Source organism: Cornus florida, unplaced genomic scaffold (genome assembly GCF_030987335.1).
Source record: "Cornus florida cultivar Cherokee Brave unplaced genomic scaffold, ASM3098733v1 CherokeeBrave_3.0.0_Hap2_Chr10, whole genome shotgun sequence".
NCBI classification, from domain to species: domain Eukaryota; kingdom Viridiplantae; phylum Streptophyta; class Magnoliopsida; order Cornales; family Cornaceae; genus Cornus; species Cornus florida.
This window is the reverse complement of record NW_026775580.1, coordinates 61,610,513-61,638,086: the sequence shown is the minus strand read 5'-3', so window position 1 is coordinate 61,638,086 and position 27,574 is coordinate 61,610,513. Positions and strand designations below refer to the sequence as shown.

Below are 27,574 nucleotides of genomic sequence, written 5' to 3'. Positions count from 1 at the left end.
TCCCATTCAATATCAGAAAGTTGACAATGAATACTCGTCTATCTCTCTCTCTCATGTTTTTCATTTATTTTTTCCTTTTTTATCTTTAATTCTAAGGAGAAAAGAGGAAAGCAATGTTTTTTTATACAGTCACTTTTCAGTTTTTTCCATCAACCTTTTATCTTTTTGATAAATATGGTATCGTGGGATGCTGACTCAGGTACCCTTTTGTATCAGCTTGGCGTGGATTGTATGATTGTACGATTCACATTGGTTAAAGGGTAGTTAATAAAGTTCAGAATCTAATTTTTTATTAAAGCCCTAGCCCAACTTTGGGTTAGATAAATCCTATACATGAGCCCATCTTATTTGATCTGTTTTGTATCAATGTATATTTTCTTCGTATTCAGAATCTTCGAGTGTTAAAAGGTTTGATGAAGAACGATATTTGCGTGGCGTGCTTGTTATTCTTCTTCTTTAAAATTTTTAAGTGTTGAATGACTGTGATGAAGAATGATACTTGTGTGGTGTGCTTATTGTTCTTCGTCTTCAAAGACTTCAGAATATTTGTTGAGGCAAAGATTTGATAGAGGTTTGGTGTTGCTTCGTCTTTCTCTCTTATCCCCAGGATGTGCAGGGATGACCTTATATTTATAGGCCAAAAGGTAGAGTGTTTTATTTGAAAATTTTCCACAAAATTTGCTAAATTCCCAAAATCAAGAAAATTTTGTTTCTTTTTTATATGAAAATAAATTTAAATTTATGAACTTCTAAGATTTTTACATGTGTCCATTGCTGGAACCTACATTCATTGAATTATTTCACCAAGAGCATTTGACTTCTTGACCAGTCGGATGGTGATTAGACCATCACAAATAAGTGTCTGCATTCTCCTTTCCTATCAGTTTTGATTATTGGATTAGGATTATTCCAAAAAAAAAAAATAGAGTTTTGAAAGTCAAAGGCCAAAATGATCGAGTCAAAGTCAAGTTTTTTAAATTAATTGAATGGACATGAAAATTTATTGTACATTATCTTTTGATTTCCAAACTACCCATCTTATTATTGTTGTGAAACTATGCTACTATCCTTCACCAACTTTACTAATTGACTTTTCCTTTATTTCTTTTTTCACTCTTTCAGGGAAACACAATTATACATCTCATTATCTCGCCATTGATTTTCATTTCACATCATCCTTTCCCTTTGATTTTCATTACTTTTTCTTTTTATTTTTTTTCCCTGAATGTGTTTGGTTTTTATTCAACAAATAAAACAAATAAAGTACATGAAAAAAAGACCCTAGAAATAGGACCAGCTGAACATAAATAGGAAGAATAAAAAAAAATAAAAAAATAAAAAATAAAAAATTGATGAAATTAGCAATACAAACTATAATGAATTCATCAAACTGCAATAACTTATAGTCAGCACATAGACACACTACATTAATAGGTTTTCATAATAAAATAAGACCACAGACAACAAAACAAAATACGACCAAAGTAATGAAATCAAATCAGTAAACTGTAATCAAATCAGCAAACTGTAACAAATCAGATTTTTCTCTTATTCGGCAATATTAATGGTGAGGTAGAGAGAGGCGTCGACGATAAGAATCCCTAAAAGTGATAAAGAGAGATGAAGAGAGAGAAAGGGCAGGTCAAGTAGTAAAGTTTGTGAATGGGTAGTTGGGTCATTCCGCAACAACAATGGATGGACAATTTCGGAATCAACAGATAATGTACAGTAAATGTTCATATCCAGGTTAGACATTGATAAAACTCCATTAATTTAGAAAGTATGACTTTAACCTAAGCCACATAAAGTAGGAACGGGAGACCGAACGAATTCGAGAGCAGGAGCGTAAAAATGACATAATTAAGTCATGAATAGTTAGAAATTGAGTCAGAGTGCGCGCGGAACGTGAGAGCGAGAACGCGCTCGGGACGTGAGGACAATACCCACTGAAAAAAATTATGCGATTTAAACTATAACTCCATTATTTTGGCCTTTGAGGCCCAAAACTCAATTTTTTTTGGATAAATATATTTTAATTACTTAGTGTAATTCAAATAATATTCTTGTTGGCTCAGTTGTCACACGTTTGCATTAAAATACACACGGTGGTTTCTGATTAGACTAAAGGCCCTTGATAAGGGCCTACTGGATCAAGTTTTAAGATTACAACCCAGTACCAATTTAATGAAGTCCATGGGCCATTATGAACCCAATCCACCAACACAGCAAGGGCCCACATGTAGGGGGGTTGGACCAGCTATGTTTAGGAGGTTCAGCTGTATAACCCAAACTTTAAATTCATGGTGTATCAGATTATTTTCAATAAAAAATCTTAGCATCCGATTCTCTTTCAATAAAAAAATCTTAAAGCATACTTGATTTGTAATTCTGAAAATAGTTTTTAAAAATTTTTAAAATAAATAATAATTTTTAGAGAATTATAAAAAACTATTATCTGAAAACAGACTTTTTTATAACTGAGTTTTCGGAAAACAGTTTTCAGAAAACTAAACTAATCAGAATTTTTATACAGTTTTCCGAAAACAAAAAACTGTTTCCATAGTTACAAACCAAGCAAACCCTTAGTCTCTGCATGTTTAGCTAATAACAATGCATTACGTTAGCTTCATTAAATTATCCTCCCAAAAAATAAACATTGATTCTTTACAATACGCATTTATTCTTGATTCTATACAAATAAATCGAAGATGCAACATCGTGCAACACCAACTAATGACCGTTGCAAACTCAAAACGAATATATTTGTCACGTTGCTTGAGTGTTGCAAACTCAAAGCGAATATATTTGTGAGCATTTACACCGATGTTGCATTAGTATTGCATTCTCGATTTAAAGTGAACTAGAAACAAAAAAGTATTCGGTCCCTAGTAAAACCGATTATCGTTCATTTTTTGGAATGGCCAAATGGGTTAGGTGGAACTTGTACCTCCCTTAGTTCGAAATTACAAAACCTCCTTTACTTCGGGTATGCAGCAGCTTTAATCGGGTCAAGTTTGCAACACCTTTAATTTTCGTAATTAAGTTTAGTGGACCCTAGCCCAAGTCCAGAATAATGGACCCATATCACAAAAACTTCATGCCAATAGACCTGATCCGGCCCACATAGACCACTCGGATAATTTTCTTAGATCAATTTTGAATTTGTGCATGTTCAAACAAACGTGTGTAGCCCACTTGAACTAGTTGATTGTGCATGATTTATTTTCTTTTTTTAGTCTACAGATTCTCCGTGAAATAGGAAGAAATAAAAAGTAAAAGGAAAATCAAATTGTCTATTTTCTTTACCACACATAATTTTTTAAAAAATAATTGTAATTTAAAATTTGTTATATAAAAAATGGAATTAAATATAAACTATAAGATTCATTCTTAGTTTTCTTTTTCTTCTCTCTCTTTTTATATTTCCTGAAAACCAAATAAAATAATTTCATTTATATTATTTTTTTGGACTGAGTTGCCCAAGAAAAATTTTCAAGCTCCAAAGGGATGAAACTGTCTATAAAATGGTTTGAGCGCCAATGGATAAGAATTATGTTCAACTTTGTTTGTTAAGTAAATAAGAAGAACTCAAACAAAATTTTCAAACTCATTAGGTAAAGGAGCAAGTCTGAATAACTCATGACTTAGTTTATTAGACTGGTTAACATGTTCACAATATTTATGACCAGATTTATTAAAATTCATGAACACAGACCTTTTTTATCGGAGCTTATTTGGATTTATAATAATATTTATCTTATACAAACTTGAGTAGCTCGAAATTGGCAAAAACTAGTTAAATGAGTTGAGCCGAAGGTCAACAAGAAAATAGTGTGAGACTGAGCTTGAATGCCCACATTCACGCTCGATTTGAACTTGTTTATGAAATTGAGTTTGATCGACTGATATCCAGCTCAAATGGTGGAATTTTAAGCCAACTCTGCCAGCGAGTATTATAAAAAAATAAAAAACCTTGTTTTGAAGCAACAAGTGATGTTTTTATTTAAGGTAAGAAAAATGGCTAAACCCAACGAAGATGCAAGAAAATTAATTTTTTTTTTTTTTTTTTTTTGTGGGTAGGGGGTGCCTTGAACAATTGATAATTCAAAAATTTTGTTAAAAATTTAATGAAATTATAGGTGTAAAATATGAATAAAAAAAATTCGAGGGAGGGAGAGGCTAAACCAATGGTTAGAGTCGCTACTCTATGCTTGACCTAGTGAAACACTCAATTTCTCTAAACTTCTATAGTTCCTATCTTGTTCAAATAAACATAAAAACTTAATTTCCATGCCTCAAATTTTTTGCAATTCTTCATAGCTTCTTCATACTTCAACTACAGGCCATTACACATTACTAGTTTTTCTAACCAGTATAGTACCATTGAAGTGTAGGTGCTTCATCAACCGAGAATATATTGCAGGACTCCTCTGTACTAAACAAACTCTGCTCTTCCATCTTCACAAACTGTGGCTCACACGCAGCATTCCCCGTAATCACTCTTGATTCTGAATATTGGAAGCAATTCAGTAACGATGAATGTAAAGACAAAGAAGAAGAATAATCATTTCTAAGAGTAAACGAAGCCGGTGATAGTAGTCGTTGAGCATTATTCAGATTGCCATCTTCGTTGAGAACTCCACTAGAATCACTATCCGATAACCCGTCTTTGAAATCCACCAACCCTTTAAATTTTAACAAGCCTGCATTGTTGCACACTTCTTGGTTCGGGTTGGATAATAGCTCAGGTTCACCACATGGCCTAGTAGGAGAGACCTTATAACTCTCTTCTGAAAACAGAGCTTCTCGAACAGAGTGCTCTGTTTCTGTGTTTTCCTCTCCAAGTTTCACTTTCATCTCTCTTAGCTGCAGTAAAAACAACATATACAAGACATTAATGAAACCAAAATCTACGCAGATTCAATCTAATTTCAAGTCATCAAATCGAAAACTAATTGACACACCTCTGAAATTAAAGCTTCTTTTTCTTGTTGGAGCTTAGTGTACTTGAGCCTAAGTGCTTCATAATTGGACTTGAGGAAACTGTAATCTTTCTCTAATAGCTTTGTCTTCCAACGAGCACGTCGGTTTTGGAACCAAATGGCAACTTGTCGCGGTTGGAGACCGAGTTCAGCTGCTAATTTTGCTTTCCTCTCTGGCTCAAGCTTGTTATCTACCTCGAAAATCTTCTCCAATGCCTTCACTTGAACAGAACTCAACCGCCTTTTCTTCCCGGCAATTTTTTCTTCCAGATAATCTTCTTCATCTAAACCATCCAGCATTGCCTGGAATTCCCTACTGTCGACGGCATTGTTCTTCGGATTCATCTCTGCATTGACAAACAAACAGAGAGTTAAACAAATTTTCTCAAAAATTAGAATTTCACAATCGATAGAGAGAGAAAAGAAATTGAATATCAGAGTTGTGCTAAATTAAAAGAAACCCTTTACTCAGCTGACCAAAACAAACATGTTCCATAGAATTAAACTTTCTTTTTTCCTTCTATTATTTCCTCTGTTTTCTAAGCAGCCAAACAGAGAGAATGTGCTTGAATGACAACTGAAGCATCATTAAGAAAAAAAAGGGGTTTCTTAATTTTGTAATAGAATTTCAATTTACCTTGAGATGGACAGATCAAAGCACCCAAAGAACCTGAACTACTGAACCGCTTCATAGCTGAATGTATGAGAATCAAAGTCAAGTAGACTCTGTTTTAGTATCAATGAGTAAAGGATGCCCAGAATGAAGAATTCTATACAGATGATGAAAAAGTGACCAAATGCTTTGATTGATCCAATATAACATAGTAGAGAGAGAGAGAGAGCGAGTCAGGTAGCAGTAGACTTGATACATCCTACACATTATATATATACCCTCAGGCCTTAAACTGATATAAAATATGAAGCTGTGGACTTTTCTGAATATTTATTTTTTATTTAATAAATTAAATCATAATATCTAAAACTAAACAAAAGTTACCATACAGCAAGACAATTATTGAATTTGCTCTTTTTTCTTCTTTTATTTTATTTTTTTATTTTTTGTTTTTATGGCCATCATTGTGATTTCAATTGAAGACCTTTTAAATTTCTTAGGAAGTTTGCTGCATGTTGCTGTTTGGTAGGAGCAACTTGGAATGCACTCTCTAATTGCTGATTATGACTTTGACGAATGTATATTTTATCAGCTATTTTGAATTTGTCAATTTTTATTCAATTTTCAATAATCAAGCTGGTGGATCACTCACACACCAAATTTAATACTCCAAAAATAGAAAATTCAAAACGACACTCATCTGTTGTCGGGTGTCTCATATGGTGATGAGTCTCCCAGCACAACGGGCGAATGCCCGTTGTATAAGACACCCGACAAATCAAGTGTCGAACCCTGCTATAACAACAGACAACCGAAAATCAATTATTGTCAAAATAATAATTTTTCAAAAATTTAGTCCTAATTTTCATAAGCTCAAATGACCATGAAAAACTAGGCCAAGAAGTAAAATATGATGCCATGGGTTTTCTTTTTACATTCGAATATTAGATTAAATTTTAAATTTTTTATTTATTTATTTTTAAATACGTATATCAACCTTGTAACACTTGCGCCATTTAATTTAAAACTGTAATTCAAAAGCAAGAACTGAATCCTCCACAACGTATGGCTTGAGGGGTCAAACTTTGAGCTACCAAATTCATTGATAAAGAATCCAAATTCGGACTATCAAACATTTTCCTAACAGCCAACTTTAATTAATGTATGCGAACTTATGACTGTCACAACAAATGTGTAGTAACTTCATTTTCTGACACCCTATGGATGTTTGCTAAAAGTACAGGAGGGTGAGATAGGATGAAAAGTACAAGAATCTGTAACCGTCTGATCAATGATGGATCTGATCGGATCAGAGTGTCAACAAGCTGACCTATCTATTTTCAAATTTTCACATGGGTGTGGATGGTGGGTGAGAGATCACAGCTGTCATTTTGTTATTTGTGCAGAGATAGCCTGAACCCTGCATATAGAGCCCTATCTCATCTCACATCACATGGTGTGTCAATTTTGTATGTACAACAAAAGCTTCCATGTTGTTTTCAGCTTTGTGTGCCGGTGACCAAAGCCACCTGCTTCACATGGTGTGTGCCACTGTGTGTTTTGTGTTCTAACTGGAATGGTTTCACACCCATTGGGTGCCAGTTGGAATTGTCATATATACACACATGGCCAAAACATAGGTCATGTTTGGAAGTATTATTTTTGATGTTTTGTTTTAATTCGGAACAAAGCAATTTTTTTTTATGGTCATAGGGTGTTTTAAATAATAATTAGACGCATAATGTACATTTGTTATAAGATTTTTGAAGCAAAAGTATGAAAACATTTTTGGTAAAAAAAAATTATAAGTTTGAAAAATATAATGGTTAATTTAAAAATGTTATTTAAAAATTTTGAAAAAAATTATTTTTTTTACTAATACTGTAATTTGGTATTTTAATTTTTGGTCACTATTCACGAAATGTTTCAATAATATGCAAAATAAAATAATTTTTTACGAAATATAATTTTTTCTAAGATAAAGTAGTGTCACACCTCCTGAGGTTTGGCAAAAGGACACTCAGATGAAACTTTTCGATTTTTTGGACAAAGACACCCCCTGAAGGTTCAAAAATGAACAAAAACACCCATTTACATGAAAAATTAACCAAATTACCCTTTGACATTTTAGAAAATTTTTTTAACTTTACAATTTAATAAATTGGACCAATCTACCCTCATGAATAATTTAAGCATAAAAAAAAATAATAAAAAAAAAAATTTATATTGTTTACATTTTTTTTTTTTTTAGAAATATCCTAACTTCTTAAAAATGTAGACATCTAAAATGATTTTTTGATTCAATACATATATTTCAAATAAATTATATTTTATTATTACTTCTTTTCTTTTTCTTTTTTATTTTTAAATTAAGATGCTTAATTTTTTCATCTAAAAAAATCAAACTAATCTATTTTCCTTAAAAATAAAAAATATGGTATCAGTATAACTTTATGCATGCCTTTTTTTTTTTTTTGTTCCCTTTATTTTATTTTTTTTTTCCTTTGTTTTATTATTTTTTTTCCCCTTTTATGTTGGGAAATGCATAATATTTGATTTATAATTTAAGATACATAAAGTTATACTGGTACTATATTTTTTATTTTTAAGAAAAAGAGATTGGTTTAATTTTTTTTAGATGAAAGAATTAAGCATCTTAATTTAAAAATAAAAAAGAAAAAGTAAAGAAGTAATAACAAAATATAATTTATTTGAAATATATGTATTGGATCAAAAAATTATTTTAGACATCTACATTTTTAAGAAGTTTTTTTTTTTATGCATAAATTGTTCATGAGGGTAGATTGATCTAATTTATTAAATTGTAAAGTTAAAAAAGTCCCCTAAACAATTAAAGGGTAATTTAGTCAATTTCTCATGTAAAAGAGTGTCTGTCCATTCTTAAACCTTCAAGGGTATCTTTATCCAAAAAATAAGAAAGTTTCATTTAAGTGCCATTTAGCCAAATTTCAGTAATTGTGACTGTACTTTACCTTTTTTTTTTCTTTTTTTCTTCTTTTTTTTTTTTTGTCTATTTCCCCTTATCACATCAACAATTTTGTTGATTAAAATAATACTTCACGGATTTGGATTTTATCCCATGCATAGTATGATCTTTTGTACATGCTCCCATGTGAGAATTGGTCCCCGCAAATAATATAAATCAGACTCAATATGGAGGTTTCTACCATCTATCGTGTTGTACAAGAAAGGATCCAAGTTCAATACTTCAAGTTTTAACATTCTGTCAAATTTCATTTGATTTCATAAGTGGAGCTCATTCATCATTGGACTTGTTTTTAATTTATTCAATATATCCATTGAAATGTTTTTTTTATTCTTTCTCGTAATTAAAATCATGAACTAATTTTTTTTCTAATTTTAAAACATCAATTCCATACAACCGAAGGAACATCAAGAATTTTCGTATCATCAAATGCTAACATATTATGCTAAAAAAATTTAAAATTCCAAAAATATTTAACATCACAACATATATATCCTACCAATTAAGCTACATATATGCAATCTTCAATACTACAATTCCGTCTAGATCTGGAAGGTGCAGAACGAGGTCAGGTTCAGACCAAGACCTGATTAGATTGCATGAAATCAATGTCTTGGAATTAGAAAAAATTTAGTTTCGGAATTGAAATGATCAACCAATTTTGTTCCAATTTCAAGACACCAATTTCATGCAATCAAACTAGTATAAAAAAAATTTCTTATCATCAAATGCTAGCGCATTCCGCTACAAAAAATAAATAAATAAAAAATAATCCAAGAAAATATAACATCACAACAAATTTATCTTACCAATTAAGCCACATACATGTGATCTTCAATACTACAATTCAATTCAAAGGAAGCTTAGCAGCACCAAATTAAATTGCGGAGTTTAAATAAATTAGAATATAATATACATAATGTCAAACTCAGGGACTATTTCCTACCTCATCATACAGAATTACAAAAATGTATTCAAATTGAGATTTGAGAATCGTTTGCGTTATGAATATAAAAATGAAAATGTATCACGTTGCAAAAAAATAATATGAAAATATATTTATTAAATTCCTCGTGGCAGATTCTATGCTATGAATGTCAAAAATGGGGACCATATTAAATGCTTTTTTAGCATAAAGTTCTACTATTACTTAATATTTAATTGACTACTGTATCCTTGCTTGTACAAATTAGGCACCGATTGTGACAGAGCCATACCAAACAATTGACTCACCAAAACTCGAAATTAATTTCTTTTGTTTTTTTTGCAAACTTTATAGGACTGCTGGTCATAAATTTCTGCTAATGAAATTGAAATCATTGAAACCCAAATGAAGTCTATGTTTAGCATACAAGAACAGGAAAGAAATAGAAATAATGTAGGAACAACGAATTATGTGTGCGCTATTTCATTTTATTATTTGATTACCGACATGGGTTGCTGCATAGAAAAGAATGATCGTTCCAAACAGTATTCGATCCGATCAATTTGAATGTAAAAACTGAATGAAATTCAAATTCAATTCTATAAAACATCTGGCATTCGTAAAAAATAAAGTGAAGTTCCAACGTTCGAGTTGTGTCAATTGCTATCAGTATCAGACCCAATATCTTGGTCGAACCGAATTCTATGGAGAGCTCGAACCGGTGGTGGAATGCTCTCGCAAGTGGTCAATGGTGGTGTAAACAATGGAAAGAAAATGAAACTAAATCAAGTATTCTTATTTTATCCCAATTCATCGTGCCAAAGAAGAGAAAGTTCTCAATATACTATTAATATCGTGCTAGCAGTAATATCAATAGATTTTAGCTTTTCAAATAAATAAAACACATCTATTTCAGTGTGTTCTATCATTAAGCGTCGAAATTTAATCAATTTCAGTGTATCCTATCATTAAGCGTTGGAATTTAATCAGTCGATACGATAGAGAGGATAGCCTCATGCAAGTAACCATGAGGAGACCCTAGCCTATATATATAGAAGCGCAAAGTCGGTGATTAACAAAACAAAAGATATATGTGACACATAGCCTATGGGCTCTCTTTGATATGCAAATCTAATAAGAGGGAGACAATTTGTAGGTGTGTGTATATATATATATATGTATAATGTCAATTGAGAAGGTAATGCCAGCTTCTAAGCAATAGAAGTCCAAATCTCATTGAGGTTGATTGATAATATGACATTTGTTTATTTGGACGGCCATCACATGGCTCTAGTTTAAAATTTTACCTCGAAAAGTAAAGCCAGATTCTAGGACGTGCATAGGACCTTGCTAGTTTTCAGTAAATCTACCTATTAATATTTTTCAACATATTAAATCCAGAATTAATGTGTTGAAAAATAAAATTAATGTGTTAGCCATCATTGAGAGGATGCTAAAACAGAGAAATGGCTGCATTTGACTTCTTCTTGTCTCAATTGTGATGGAAAATAAAATATAATCACATTTTCAACATTTCAACGATGTAGCAGGAAAGAGACTCATATAATAAATAGGAGATCAAGAGAAAGGCATATATGCACATGCAAAACAACATCAACAGAGAGATGGTACCATAGGTAGGAAAGACAACTTTATTATATGTCAATTCACTTAAATTTTTGAAAGAAACAAGTTTTAGTATATGTTTTCATTTCAAATTTCTTGAGTGCTCTTCAAACCATTGGTTGAAATTTGAGGAAACAGGAATATTTTTTTGACTTTGTAGTGTTTTTCCATCTAATCATGGAAAATAATTGAGAGAGGAGTTGAGGTAGATTGGAGGAGAAGTGTGTCCTAAAAAGTTTGTGTAGGACCAACCCAAAAAAAGTGTTATTGACACGGGTGCCATTTCTGTTGTCAAAAAGTAACACACAGACATAAACTTTGAGACTTGAGACTCAATAATTTTTCCTTTTATCAGTCTCATTTGAATTGAAGGGTTTCAAATGAAAGGAGGATAACAAATATATAGTTTGATGGATTTGAAATGATTCAAATAAATAAACACTATATTCAATTGATTATAAGAAAATATTTCTCTTAAACCCCTATTTTAAACATCAATCCTCTTGGTGCTTTGAAATCCAACTTCATTGCTCAACCTTTCATATCAACTCAAATTCCTTGAATCTAACTCCATTTATTTATCTAAAATGAACCCTAAAAGAATTTTAAAATTGGAAGAAATGGAATGAGGAGGAGATGAAAATGCTATCCTAATACCATAAAAGAAATGAAACTTTGAAAGGAATCAATGGTAGCAAAAATGTTAAAAAGGTAAATGAACTCTTTCTCTTTTGTCCCTTCACTTCTTCTCTCCATCCAAACATTGAATAGTCTATCCAACTCTTCTGTTCTCTTTTCTTCTCCCCCTTTTACTCTTCCTTCCTACCAATTTCATTTATTTGGAAGGAAAGAAGAAGGTCAGAGTTGCAATATACATAATCTCTCACCATTCACTAGTACTTTGTTTCCTATAAATGCTGGAAATTTGAAAGAAATGAAAAGATAGGACAAGTAGAAGTGACATACTAAAAAGAAAGGGACAATTCTGCTTTAGTTGTTTGATCAATTAGGACTTGGAATTTAGGAGGTTCAAAGTAAGGAAGAGAATTAATATGGAGTGATTTGATCTTTATACATCTAAGCTAAGCAATAAAAAGATCAAATTTCAAAAGCGACAACAAAGTCAAAAAGAAGAGGAAGATGCTCCTTTCTTTTTTCCCCAGTTCATGCAGAAGCCGAAAAGTATTGAGGAAGGAGAGCTACTCCTTAAAAGGTAATATTATATTATAAACACACACACACACACACATATATGCATCAAAATTTTGTGAATTGAGGTACCTTGTTCCTGTGAAGCTCTCCTGATCTGCTACAACAATATAAAAACAAACAGCAAATGATCAGTAGAAACAAATTTATATTCCATTGTGCATGCATGCATCATAACACTTCATGACAGAAAGCTAATAATGCTAGATATCCATCCCGTAAAAGGAGTATCACATGGTTATCTAAACGATTATCTAAAATTGTATTAGTAAACAATAACCCTATAGCTATGTTTGGGAGCAACAAATAAACACAGGATAAGTATTTTAGACAATAATCCAATGTACCTGTCAGATAAATAATTAACTAAGAGAGAGTTAAAATCACAAAATCCTCCTATTTTGGCAGCAGTCTGCTAATAAATTTGTGTCAAAAAAAGACCTCAACTATTGAAAATCATGTCAAAACACTACCCTACCGTTAGTTTGACGATAAAAACAAACTGCAGATGATCTCCAATTTTGGCAGCAGTCTGTCCAAAAATGTGAATCCAACATACAAAGTAATCAAAAAAGCCATCTACACCTTTTTCCAGCTGAACATTTACAAAAGCATGAAATGTAAGTGAGCGCGTATCTTAATAACAAACATTGATATTGATTCGATTCAGGTTTAACCAAAACAGTTCATAGCCCAATGTACTTCCAATGATATGTATAAATATATAAACATGATTACACTAGAAACTGATATCATGGAAGACTAGAAAGAAATAATGCAATCAATGTCAATAAAACGGGAGATAAAACAACAACAATCCTCATCTCCAAAGATTTGTCCCCAGTACTCCTGATTGAATGATGATTTAGAAAAACTATACAACAATTAGTGTTGAAAACATTCTCCTAAAAATGTGAGCCACGAACATTTAAAATATGAAGAGATTGGCGGGCCCTACAGGCCGATAACTAAATAATAACAATAATAATAATAATAATAAGACGCATTCCTTTGTATATATTTTTAGGTTTCATCTTGTAAATTTCCAATATATTGGAGGAAGTAACCCATAAATGCTCTCTAATAACTAACCTCAGCAATTGTAGGTCAAACAGTCAGATTGTAACTTTAATTTTTTATTTTATTTTAAATAATAAAGGAAACAAGGGTCATTTTGTATTGATGTTTTAACGGTTCTGTCAAAAACTGGACTGAAGTGATCATTTTTCGTAGTTAAAGGGCTGATATAACCTCGCAGGGGGTTAATATGAGAAACATGTATAGTATAGGGGGGGTTTTGTGGTTTTAACCCTAGAGAAAAGGAGGACAATTTTAAAGAAACAGGAAAGAAAAAATCAGACACCATCTAAACTCTATGTTTTATCCTACCATTTATGGTATTTCATACGTTTACACCTGTAATTAAAATAAATTTTCTATTACAAGACACTGTTTATCCACAACTTTAAATGACAGAATAGGATAGCGGGTGGTAAACTATAGAAATAACCAGTATCTAGATAGAAAAATGTAAAACAAAGATACTTAGCAAATTGAAATCTTATAAAAGATTAAGAAGGAACACAAAAGTTAAACAAAAAAAAAAAAAAAAAGCAAATTGAAACACTTTTAATGGATAATCTCTGACATCTCAGTTTCTGCAACTTCAGCAGGTGCTTTTCCACTTGCCAGGCACCACCAACACTGCGGACTATTTTTCGACCTGGAACCATGAAGAACAATTAATAAAAACATGCCATATCTAAACATTCACGTTTCATTCTGTATATAAATATATGAACAATTGTGAACATTGAAAGAGTGTCACTAATACATAATGTGCCACTAATCATTGCGGCGTTTCTACGCAACTGCATAATATATCAATTTTGATGCTCAACACAAGAGCATCCCCCACAGTATGATAAAGAATCACCACCATTGGAATAATAATATTTCAATTGGAAAAGGAAGTGATTTTTTAGCTTCCAAAAATCCATAATTCTTTACAAATTAATACACTTTAATATGTCCAACAGCTGGTGCAAGAAAGAAAAAGAAAAAACCCAAACTGTTTCAATTAGCTTCCTCATCTCAATTAAAACAAAATTTAACACACTGCTTGCTTCTTCAACATCAACAACAGTATGTTTCTTACAAAACCCCAAGCTTGTCTTGAGCTCCAGTCCAAGTGCATCAGCCAACAACTGTTCATTTCTCGTGTGTGCATGTGTGCTATTGTGCCACGAGAGAGAGACAGAAACAGAGAGATATGCTGCAAAAATCAGAATTACTTAACACACAATTAAATTGTTAATGGAATGAGAATTATTCAATCAATTAACCTGTGAACAGCTGCTATGATTTCTTTCTTCTCTTATCAGTCGGGCTGAACTCCCAATATCACAATCTAAAAACTTGAACAAAAAAAGAAACAAATGATATCCATTAGATGGTGTCACAAAAAATCATTCATTCGGAATGACTACATCCATTAGATGCAATGTAGTGGGACCACCCATGTAATGTAAATCTACCAAATTTGGTGAGCCTGTCGCTGCTCTTTAATAACTAATAATAAATGCACAAGAAATAAAAATTTAGTACCGATTATTGGAACAAGAGCTCATGTTTCACTGCTCTTTAAATAATAAATGCACAAGATTAATATGGATGTATTAAGTCCCTCTCTCTGGTAGGTTGGGGATGCAGAGTAATTTCTTTGGCAAAAGGCCCTAAAAGCCAAATGGAGGTTGTAGGAATAGTATAGTGACGAATTCCTAAAGCCATATGGGTTGTAGATAGAGTAAGTTCAATGACTTCATGGAATTTAATTCGAAAGTGAATTTGAGATTCTCATATTTGTTAAAAGTTCTCATTTTGATGGAAATGGGCTTGAAAATATATTTCACTGAAAACCAAATCCAAGGCAAAAAAGACTTGGATTCAAACCTAATAGATCGAATCAAAATCCATTAACCGAAGGCAATGTTCTTTTGAAATTGTTAAAAGGACTTGTCATGAGTTCTAAACAATGCCTTGAATTAGGACTGCAACTTCTATTCACCAAGAAAAAAAAATTTGCAAACATTTTGTTCATCATAAAATTAGGATTGCAGGACAGATCAATAGACTCAAGTTGCTTCAATCTGTTAAGATTGGATTAGATAATTTAGCTGCTCAGTCCACTGTACTGTGTGTGCGTGTGACACGAGATGTGCTGCAAAAATATAACTACTTTGACACACGACTGAGGTATCATTTGCAGAGTATTCAATCAATTAACCTGTGTTTGTGACACAAGATAGGGATGTGCTGCAAAAACAAAAATTACTTTCAGAAAATTGAGCTGGTATAACTGGAATGAGTATTCAATCAATTAACCTGTAAACAGCTGCTAAAAATTATTTCTTCTCCATCAGTCAAAAAAGACTGAAACCCCCACCATATCACAATTCAAAACAGAATTGAAACTTAAAAAATGTACCAAAAACAAAAAACAAGTAGCACAGATGGAAACATATGGTGCTTTTGAAGAACTTCTGGAACTAAATTCACACACATTTAAAGACTAGTACCTTATCATTTTCGAAGTTAAAAAAAAAAGGGCTTTTCAATTTAAACATTTAAATGAGCAATACACTTCAAAACATTATATGGGTTTGTCAGATTCATAAAGATCTACGCAGAAAACATAAAAAGGGTCTCTTCCATATTGCTATTAAATGTAGAAACAAACTTAACATCAAAATAACATAAATCACGCCCTGCAGAAAAATAAAAAGGGTCTCTTTCATATTGCTATTAAATGCAGAAACAAACTTAACATCAAAATAACATAAATCACACCCTGAAAACTGAAAATATCAACAATAAATATGGAAATTTAAGCAATTACTATTTAAGAGGAAAAATTGATGGAAAAAAAAAAAGGAAGAAGAAGAAAACTGCAATTGAGAGGAGGAATAGACAAACCATGAAGAAAAAAAAAAAAAAAAAAATCTTTCAAAGTTTCTGGGCAAACTTACCCAGCTGTGCAAGTGTTTATAGCCCTCAGTCACGTCCAAGCCAATAATGAGAGCTTAACCAAGGCCAACAAATCTCTAAATCACATTGCCATGTAGATACATGAATTGCAATATCTTCACCTGCAGGTGATTCCCGATCAGGCACTTAGAAACCAAATACAATAGTAGCATCAAGGAACAACAGGTTTGTTGTCCCAGATCTCTCTTGGTTCAAGTAAATCGGGGCAATAGCGCTTCGATAGAATTTCAACTTGTTCAGCAAACGAATTATTCCCAGGTTGACCTATGTGACGGACCATTTGGTTCCAACGCTTTCGACATACATCTCCAGATCTATGGTCAATAAGATTGTCCCAATCCACATCTTCCATGCAGCATTCATCCAAGCTATAAAGTGCAGTAAGCAGGCGATAGTCATCAGCATCAGCCCATTCACCTTCAGCCACCATAGGTGATGTTAATTGGCGGTACCATTTCATAAAGCAAGTTCCACTGGAACGAGTGGACAACTTATCACTAATAGCACCCCAACAGATATTATCCCTCAACATGCCGTGCTTGGAGTACTTTTTCTCAAAAACCTTCATTCGCAGATCCATATTCACTAAATTAAATAAATTCTGGCACTCCTCTTGGGACCAACGTCCTTTCTTCATGCTAGATAGCTTTATTCTGCGCCAAGTATCCTTCACGTGAAATCTATGTTTGCCAAGCTCGTCAGCCAACATCTTCCAATCTGGCCCATGTACTTCATGGAACTTTTTGATAATTTCATACTCTTCAGGCGTCCATCCACGCTTCTCATCCCTTTCAAACAATATATGAGCACGGTAGTATATGCTCAGATAAGGCCTATGAGGAAGGGCAGCCCCTATTTCCTTCCAACAATTTTTAATTTGGGGATAAGCCTTGCAGTGCAGAACCATGTCCAAACCTTCTTCGCCCAAGTTATTCACCTTTATGTAGTTATATACAGCCTCTTTAATCATCTCATCTTCTTCTAGTGAGAACCGCTTGCCTCGAACTAAATTATCTTCCTGTTCTTTTGTCTTCAACGCAAATGGATCATCAGACAATGGGAAGATCTCTACATGATCAGAAAACCTAACTTTCTTAGATTTTCCTTCTGATTTAGGATCTTTGGAACTACTTTCAACTGTATCAGGCTGCTTCTTTTTCCTCTTCTCTTTGTTGACATTTTTCATCTCTTTGTCGACTATCTTATTCCTACTTGAATTAGTATTACCTTCACTGTAAACAAAATCTTTATCTTCAACAGTAGTCCTTTCATTATTATGTTCCTTAGCCACGATTTCTTGAAATCCAGCACGCAAGTCATCCTTATCCAGTTTCTTCTTTCTCTTTCTCTTCTTCTTTTCAACCTTCTCCACAATATCCTCGTTAATGTCCTCCCTCGCTTTTTCAACCTCTTTTCTATCTGTGATTTTCTTGTGTTCTTTTAGATCGCCATCCTCCATGTCCCTTCTCCTTTTGTTCCTCTTTCTAGCCCCTTGTTCTCCATTCTTCATTTCAGTGACATCTTCCTTCTCAAAGCTGTTCTGCCGATTAACCACATCAACTTTTCTCATATCATTGTCCTCGAGGATTTCCATTGAAGACAAAACTGTATCACTCTCACCTTTCTTTCTGTCCTCCTTGCACCTCTTCTTCTCATCTTTTCTAGATTTCAACAAATTTTCATGTCCTGGATCCTTGCCACCATTTGTCTGCACTCTTCTATCCTCCTCACCTTCCATGTGACAAACATTATTTGAAGTATCATTATCTTCAGCAGCTTTAAATTTTGGCGGCTTCTTTTTCTTCCTCCTATCCTTCTCCTGTTGACGAGTGTTATCCACTTCTGCCCAATACTTTACATTGACAGCTTCATCAGAAGTCCCATCAATTTGAACATCATTCCAAACCTCTTCTTTCTTCTTATCCTTCCTTCTCCTATCTTCTTTGCTCGATTTGACATTACCCTCCACCTTACTAGGCACTACATCATTCTTCATTTCAGTGACATCTTCCTTCTCAAAGCTGTTCTGCCGATTAACCACATCAACTTTTCTCATATCATTGTCCTCAAGGATTTCCATTGAAGACAAAACAGTATCACTCTCACCTTTCTTTCTGTCCTTCCTGCACCTCTTCTTCTCGTCTTTTCTAGATTTTAAGAAATTTTCATGTCCTGAATCCTTGCCACCATTTGTCTGCACTCTTCTATTCTCCTCTCCTTCCATGTGAGACACATTATTTGAAGTATCATTATCTTCAGCAGCTTCCAATTTTGGCGGCTTCTTTTTCTTCGACCTATCCTTCTCTTGTTGATGAGTGTTATCCACTTCTGCACAATACTTTACATTGACAGCTTCATCAGAAGTCCCATCAATTTGAACATCATTCCAAACCTCTTCTTTCTTCTTATCCTTCCTTCTCCTATCTTCTTTGCTCGATTTGACATTAGCCTCCACCTTACTAGGCACTACATCTAAGCAGTTAACTGCCTCTTCCAAACTATTGGCTACATTCTTCTTGTTTTTCTTAGACTTCTTCCCAATATTACCGGGCGAGGTCTCCTCTTTTTCCACTCTCTTGCTCATGTTTTTAATATCTCTGTCAGGCTTCTCCACTAGTTATGCTGCAAATGAGAAGAATTCAAAAAAATAATCAGAAGGTCAATGGTTGAGTAGTCCTTTCAAACAATCACAGCACTCATAGGCAAAGACAAGTATTTTAACCATTTGCATTCACATTATTCACAGTAAAATGAAAGATTATCTCAAAATTATCCCCTAAACCTCATATTGGCACCAGGCAAGAAGTTCAACAACAACAACAAGAAAAACAAACACTTTTCCACATTACTTGGGATTGGCTACATAAATTCTATATTTCCAGTCCGCTCTATTTAATGCCATAGCCTCAGTCAAATCACATGCCAGGCACTGGGCAAGAAGTTAATCTATGAAAAGTATGGTAATAACTATCTTGGAAACAAAAAAGGGTATTTGTCTAATTTAATTTACTTAAGTTGCCCGAAAACATACAAACTAACAACCACAAATTCAAAATTAGTGCCAATACGATGATGATGACAATTCAGTGAAGTAAATTCCAAGTGAATAAAAATGATTCGTGCAATCGAAACAACATGGTTTAAATATTTTAGACAGGTAAATAATTATTCATAAATTCAAGCATAAGAACCTGTGTGTGTGTGTGTGTGGATAAGCATACAAAGAAACATAAAGAAAACATATAGAGATATTCTGATGAAGGCAGTTGAATCACCTTGTTGTATGCGAACAAGCTAAGCACACCTCACCGAGTCACTGATTAGGGTTTGGAGATTGATCTTCTCTTTTTTAGGTGTTGGCACTAATCGGCCAGGTTGCAAAGGATTCAGCAGGTTGGGTCAAGTTCTAAATGGAAGGGGCTGTGACACTCAACGTTCGACCCGAATAAATTTATGGTAAGGTTCGAGACTATGTGCAAGTGTGCAACTCTAATCTGATGAGACAAGTTAGAATTCTCAATTACACAGTTGGATACTGTTTCACCAATATTGCAAATAATAATGCCTTGGAATGTAGATTAAGTTTTGGTTAATTCAGACATTTAAACAAACACATTCTGTCCCTTTGTTGCGAAAAATTGGTTGTTGGATTGGGAAGAAAATGTCAGATACAGGAAAACATGAATGATCGTGGTCTTTGAGCAATTGAAGAACTAAACTGAATTGGCGAGCTAAAATAGATGTGGAAAATGTTGAGTGGGACTAAGAAACTAGGGTTTGAATATTGTTAGTGGAGATCTGAGAGAAACGAAGGGGTTAAGTTTTAATTGCAGAATTGAATTATAACAGAGGGACCTACTATTTCATTGTTACTCCGGTCTGTTTGTTCGATTTAAGCTTGTAATAAGAATCTCGAAATATCTATCACATTGTTCGGTTTGAACCGATTTAGGAGTATTTTGGAACCAAACCAGTCCTAATGTGGAACCGAACCAGTAGAACATGGAACCAGTTTGTTTTGGTTCAGTTCAGTTTGGTTCCAGGGTTCTAGCCGTGAATACAATCCTTACAAAAATCAAGCAATATATAACATGATTATGTATGAATTTCAACAAGAATCAAACACGCCAACAGAGATTTGGAAATCGAGCACAAATCCATATTAAAAATTTATAATCAAACACACTAACAAGGAATCAAATTGAAGAAATAAAACGAACTTAGCGAGTCAATTGTACAACGAAAATCTTACCTGCATATATCCGTCGTCGTTGTAGGTTGCTGGACAACGAAGATGGTGGCTGTGTAAGACAAGCAAAGGCAGTGGAGGCCGAGAGAAACAGAGGCGATGGAGGCACAGAGAGAGATCGACACAGACCAAGCTTGAGATTGTTGAAGCTCTGTCTCTCCGACCAAATTCTCGCACAAAGCTCTGCCTCCCTGGCCAAATTCTCGCACCAATATATCCGAATATTATATTCGACCCAAGAATAACTTCATCAATAAAACACTATTAGTCAGTTTTAACCCCCAGAAACTCCAGGGTCGAGTGGTGCGGAGTTGCTGAACTTGCCGAACTTGTTCTGGAATGACGGCGACGATGCCGGAGAGAGATTAGAACTTTTGTGCCTCCGATGGCGAGAGCTTTACAGAAAAGTCTGGAAAGTGTGAATGATAGATTAGATTTACACTGCTTCTGATTTGGGAGATAAATCTGGTAGATATATATGCAACGATCGGTTAAGTTTTCAATTAGGGTGTTTGTCATAATGATTAAAAAAATTATGAAATTATCTTTTATTATTATTATTTTTTTTCCTAACTTATCTTTTGATTAAGAGACGTGAATAGAAACTGTCATAGTAATGTTCTTATGATCGGTAGTGATGTATTGTTAATTTTATTAATTAGACGTGTAACAAATACAGTTAATTTTTTTTTACAAAAATGTGAAAGAAGTACAGTGTATATGATAGTTAAAAACGCTCGTAACATTTCAAAACTATTCAAATAAAATATCACAAATTACCCATCACATAGGTCCATCTTTATTTTTTTGTCACAATTAAAAAAAATAAAAAGATAACTTTGCTCTTAATTTTTTAATCATATTTATTCCTAAATGTCAAGTTTCTTAAATTACCATTATTACCTTTATTAAACCCACCTATCACCACCACTCGTACTTCCATCAATACATGGATATGGCGAAAAGATAACACACACATATATAACATAAAATATTAGGATATTTTAGTCTTTTATATAATTATTTAAGTTAAAGAGTTATTTTGACAAAATCAAAGAATATTTAAGTCATTTTACATTGAGTCAGAACTATACAAATAACGGTTGGGATGTGAGTGAAAAACGGAGCAAACGTTTGTAAAATGAGTAATATTTATTTTCGAAAGATAGTTGAAGGTGATATTTGATCAAACCTAAGGAGGTGTTAGTGAAATTAACCCTTTTATTTAATAGAGGAAAAAAAAAAATGAGTGAGTCAATTTATTGTCCATATCAGGTACTAAAATATTTATTAACTGTGTTTTTTTTATACATAAATGAACCTATTACAACTAAAAGAGCATAACTCAGATTTTTGAGTTAAGCTGATCCAAAGAAACTAACTTACTTAGAGCATCTGCACCAGCCTTTTCGAATTTTGGCTCTAAAAAAATGTCACTTCAACTTTTTCAAGAGTCACATCAGTAATTTCAAAAGTCACGTCAGCAGCTTTCGCTCTCCAAAAATATGCACTCCATCAGGCTATCCGGATTTTCGCTCTAAAAAAAATAATAATTTAACTTTTTCCAAACAGTTATATTTTTCATCTTATATAATGAATACTAATTTGCTCATCTGAAAAATCAGCATTACATTCATCTCTCTCCATTGTGGCAAAATATCATTATCTATCTTTTTCAATTTTTAAAACTAATGGCTTTGTCATCACAAGCATTTCCTTTGGCAAACTCTAATTCTTCATCTTTCTCAACATGCTCTTCGAAAAATGACTCTATTGCCGCGTTGATTCAACAGGATCAAGACAAATTCTATTAGATTATGAATTTTGTGAGGCCAGAGATAGTTGAGCAAGTATTTCAAGTCTGTAATTAGAAATGGTGCATTCATCGTGACCGAGAAGGAAGCCATTATCAGCTAATAAAAGATTACTTCGACGAGAATTGCACATATCTACCGAAGTACTTTCACATGCGATTCAGGATGCGACGAGAACTTTTTCTTCGTATCCTTAATGATGTCAAGGCTTATGATGACTACTTTGTCCAAAAAATGGATGCGACTAGTTGTCTGGGGGTGTCTTCTATACAGAAAATGACAACTGTTGTTCGTATACTCGCATATGGTTGTGCAGCCAATCACTATAATGAGTATATTAAAATCATTGAGAGCACTGCCATTAAATGCTTGAAGGCATTTTGTAATGCTATTGCTGCTGTGTATGCAGAGGAGTATTTACGCCCACCCAACGAAGCTGACACAGCATGGCTGCTTCAAGAAGGGGTGTAGAGAAGATTCCCAAGTATGCTTGGTTCTATCGACTGTATACAGTGGGAGTGGAAGAATTGCCCAATGGAGTGTCACGGCACACACACGGGACGCTCCAGTAAGAATACTTTCATATTGGAAGTAATTGCCTCACAAGATTTATGGATCTGGCATGCATTTTTTGGAATGCCGGGTTCACACAATGATATAAATGTGTTGGATCATTCCCCGATATTCAACGGTATCGTCAATGGCCAATTACCTCCGGTTAATTATATGGTGAATAGACATCACTATAGAATGGGTATTACCTGTCTGATGGTATATACCTTAAGTGGGCAACTTTGATATAGACCATCCCACACCCAACCACTGGAAAAGAAAATTTGTTTGTTCAGCGACAAGAGGCATGCAAGAAAGATGTGGAACGGGCTTTTGGGGTATTGTAGATCAAGTGGACAATAACGTAACGACCAATGCGTTACTGGGAGAAAGGTGACTTACGCCTCATAATGAAAACATGTGTCATTCTTCACAATATAATCATTGAAGATAAGCGTCGCACAAATGCTGGAAGATGGACTCCGCCACTAGAGGAGGCAATCCCGATTCTCACTTTTAAGTCAATGCTCATCGGTTTTAACAACACACATATTCTCTTGCCAACTTTAAATTCGCAACAAAAAGATAAATACGCGGTTGAGGAATGATTTGATGAAAAATTTGTGGAAAACTTTAAATTCGCAACAGAGAGATAAATACGCAGCTGAGGAATGATTTGATGAAAAATTTGTGGAACAGCTATGGTGCTATGGTGATGAAGACGTTTAATTTATGTTGCATTTTGTTTGTTTTTAAGATGTTATGACATTTTGTGTATTAAAACTTTTATTATGTAATGGTTTTTTATGTAAATTATTAAAAAAGTTAGGATTGATATTATAACTTTAAACAATACATTATCCATTATAGATTTTAAAAATAAAAAAAATTAAACAAAAAATTAAAAATAACTTAAACAATACAATATCCTGAATTGGAATAAAAAAATAAATAGACTAAGGATTACAAAATACTATGGGAATAAGAAAATGAATTTTTTTTTTTGACAAAAGAGCAAAAAACTCCCTGAACTATAGAATTATTGCAAAATGCCCCCCCGAACTATTTTTGAGAGCAACTCAACCCCTCAACTATACAAATGCGGCATATTGCCCCCTTATAACTCACCGGAGTGTACTTTCCGGCGGTTTGAAAGACACAATTACTAAACAGCCCCTCACTTACTGATTAATTATTAAGATAATTAAATATCGGATTTGTAAAATATCTATTATACCTTCCGTTAATTAAGTTAACAATTTTACCCAAATCTGACTTTGAGAATGAAAGAGAACAGGAGGGTTTCGTTTCATTTTGTGAGGCTAGGGTTTCGTTTCACTTTGTTTGTGTGTATCATCTTTTATCTCTTCTATTGTGGGTGTTTCAAATTCGTATTTTAAGATTCCATCTTGCATCACGACTGTGAGTTCACTTCAATCGCATCTTTTATCTCTTCTATTGTGGGTGTTTCAAATTCGTATTTTAAGATTCCATCTTGCATCACGACTGTGAGTTCACTTCAATCGCATTGGATACCTTTGCTCCAGATCCGAAAGTATATGTTGTATAACAATCTTGTATGCCTTTTACTTTAATGTTTCTTGATGTTATTTTGATTTGTTTTGATTGGATTTAATAATAAAATATTTCAAACTTTTATCTGCGACTTTTTATGCTGTCTCTTTGTCATGCTCACTTGGTTTTACTTCTTGTCTTGAAACTTTTTTTTTTTTTTTTTTTTGTCAATATCCACAATCTTCTTCTTATTGTGGCAGTTGTTTCTAAAATATTATCTTAAATTTTGTTTCTTTGCAAGTTTTGTGCACTTTGGTTGAAGTACGTGCTATAAATATTTGCCGAAAAGAAGAAGAAAAAAAGATGAGGAATAATCTGTATGATCAAATACTTTTGGAGGATAGGATACAACCTATTTATAAAAAGCTCTTAAACAACTTTTTATACAAAGTCAATGACAATTATACAACCTGAATTAATTTTAAGAGTTCTTACCTACCACAAAAAAATAAGGAAACTAATTAAAAATACAAACAAATAGTCAATACACAAAATAAGGAAACTAATTCCCAACTTGCTTATTAAATCTTCAAAGAGTATTGTTGTAACTCTTTTTGTGAGTATATCAACCAATTATTGATGAGTTGTTACGAACGGAGTAGTAATCTATGCACTTCCAATTTTCTTTTTGATGAAGTGTCTGTCCACTTCGACATGCTTAGTGCGGTCATGTTGAACGGTGTTGTGAGTTATACTGATTACAGCTTTATTATCACAAAACACTTTTATAGAAGATGTAGATTTTAGTTTAAGTTCTTTTAACAACTTATGTATCCATAGAATCTCACAAATTCCCATAGTCATAGCTCTATATTCTGCTTCTACACTCGACCTATCAACTACATTTTGCTTCTTACTCTTCCAAGTAACCAGATTGCCTCCTACGAAAGTAGGATAACCTGTTGTAGATCTCCTATCTGTGATTGAACCAGCCCAATTGGCAACTGTGTAAACTTCCACTAGGAGATGTTCAGATTTTTTAAATAGAAGTCATATGCTTGGTGTAGTCTTTAGATACCTCAGACTTCTTTGAACAGCTTCCATATGACACTCCAAGGGAGAGTGCATAAATTGACTTAAACCTCTACAACATAGGCAATGTCTGGTCTTGTGTGGGATAGATAAATCAATTTCCCGACAAGCCTTTGATTTCCCCTTGTCAACTGGATTTTCTTCACTGTTAAGTCCCAATGCTTCCTAAAGATCTCATTTCCTTAACCAAGTCAAGAATGTATTTTCTCTAAGAAACAAGCATACCATCCTTTGACCTTGCTACTTCCATACCTAGGAAATATTTGAGATTTCCTAAGTCCTTAATTTCAAATTATTTTGCAAGTTGAGTTTTCATATCTTTAATTTCTGCGACGTTGTCCCCAGTCACAATAATATCATCAACGTAGACAATGAGTACTATAATCTTCTGATGGGAGAATGCTTGAAGAATAACGTATGATCTCCTTGACTCCGTAAGAACTAAGAAGCAACACTAAATGTGAAACTTTGAGAATCTTTCGAAGCAAGCTCTAGGAGACTGCTTGATTCTTTACAAATTAATACACTTTAATATGTCCAACAGCTGGTGCAAGAAAGAAAAAGAAAAAAACCGAACTGTTTCAATTCGCTTCTTGATCTCAATTAAAACAAAATTTAACACACTGCTTGCTTCTTCAACATCAACAACAGTATGTTTCTTACAAAACCCCAAGCTTGTCTTGAGCTCCAGTCCAAGTGCATCAGCCAACAACTGTTCATTTCTCGTGTGTGCATGTGTGCTATTGTGACACGAGAGAGAGAGGGAGAGAGAGATATGCTGCAAAAATCAAAATTACTTAACACACAATTCAGGTGTTAATAGAATGAGAATTATTCAATCAATTAACCTGTGAACATCTGCTATGATTTCTTTCTTCTCTTATCAGTCAGAGGCTGAACTCCCAATATCACAATCTAAAAATGAATTGAAATCTAAAAACTTAAACAAAAAAAGAAACAAGTGATATCCATTAGATAGTGTCACAAAAAATCATTCATTCGGAATGACTATATGCAATGTAGTGGGACCCACCTATGTAAATCTACCGAATTTTGTGAGCCTAACGCTGCTCTTTAATAACTAATAATAAATGCACAAGAAATGAAAATTTAGTACCGATCATTGGAACAAGAGCTAATGTTTCACTGCTCTTTAAATAATAAATGCGCAAGATTAATCTGGATGTATTAAGTCCCTCTCTCTCTGGTAGGTTGGGGATGCTAGGAATAGAATAGTGACGAGAGTTCCTAAAGCCAAATGGGTTGTAGATAGAGTAGGCTCATTGACTTCATGGAATTTAAGTCAAAAGTGAATTTGAGATTCTCATATTTGTTAAAAGTTCTCATTTTGATGGAAATGGGCTTGAAAATATATATCACTGAAGACCAAATCCAAGGCAAAAAAGACTTGGATTCAAAAGTAATAGATCAAATCAAAATCCATTAACCCAAGGCAATGTTCTAAACAATGCCTTGAATTAGGACTGCAACTTCTATTCACCAAGAAAAATAATTTTGCAAACATTTTGTTCATCATAAAATTAGGATTGCAGCTGGGGCATGATAGATCAATAACCTAGACTCAAGTTGCTTCAGTCTGTTACGATTGGATTAGATATTTTAGCTGCTCAGTCCACTGGACTCTGTGTGAGATGTGCTGCTGCAAAAATATAACTACTTTCACACACAATTGAGGTAATCATTTGAAGAGTAATCAATCAATTAACCTGTGTTTGAGTGTGTGTTTGTGACACTAGATGGGGATGTGCTGCAAAAACAAAAATTACTTCCAGAAAATTGAGCTGGTATAACTGGACTGAGTATTCAATCAATTAACCTGTAAACAGCTGCTAAAAATTATTTATTCTCCATCAGTCAAAAAGGACTGAAACCCCCACCATATCACAATTCAAAACAGAGTTGAAACTTAAAAATTTGGACCA

The 27,574-nt window shown here is 33.4% G+C and overlaps 2 protein-coding genes across 10 annotated transcripts; both read right to left on the bottom strand.

Annotated features, from left to right (window-relative positions):
* Positions 1–4,100: 4,100 nt before the first annotated feature.
* LOC132279974 (homeobox-leucine zipper protein ATHB-6-like) lies at positions 4,101–5,843 on the bottom strand. Its single transcript, XM_059782060.1, has 3 exons — positions 5,620–5,843; positions 4,965–5,329; positions 4,101–4,866 (listed from the first exon to the last, which is right to left on the bottom strand). Exons 1-3 carry the CDS (start codon positions 5,672–5,674, stop codon positions 4,366–4,368), a joined length of 921 nt encoding a protein of 306 aa, XP_059638043.1. The 5' UTR covers positions 5,675–5,843; the 3' UTR covers positions 4,101–4,365.
* A 7,877-nt stretch (positions 5,844–13,720) lies between these two features.
* LOC132276128 (uncharacterized) lies at positions 13,721–21,127 on the bottom strand. 9 transcript variants are annotated; one of them, XM_059777404.1, is made up of 4 exons: positions 20,662–21,127; positions 16,391–19,031; positions 14,708–14,779; positions 13,721–14,085 (listed from the first exon to the last, which is right to left on the bottom strand). In XM_059777404.1, exon 2 carries the CDS (start codon positions 18,991–18,993, stop codon positions 16,561–16,563), a length of 2,433 nt encoding a protein of 810 aa, XP_059633387.1. In that variant the 5' UTR covers positions 18,994–19,031; positions 20,662–21,127; the 3' UTR covers positions 13,721–14,085; positions 14,708–14,779; positions 16,391–16,560. The 9 variants fall into 9 exon arrangements, with proteins under 9 accessions (XP_059633387.1, XP_059633392.1, XP_059633393.1 ...); XM_059777409.1 differs by having other exon boundaries at positions 14,708–14,772; XM_059777402.1 differs by lacking the exon at positions 13,721–14,085 and adding an exon at positions 14,304–14,637.
* Positions 21,128–27,574: the final 6,447 nt, after the last annotated feature.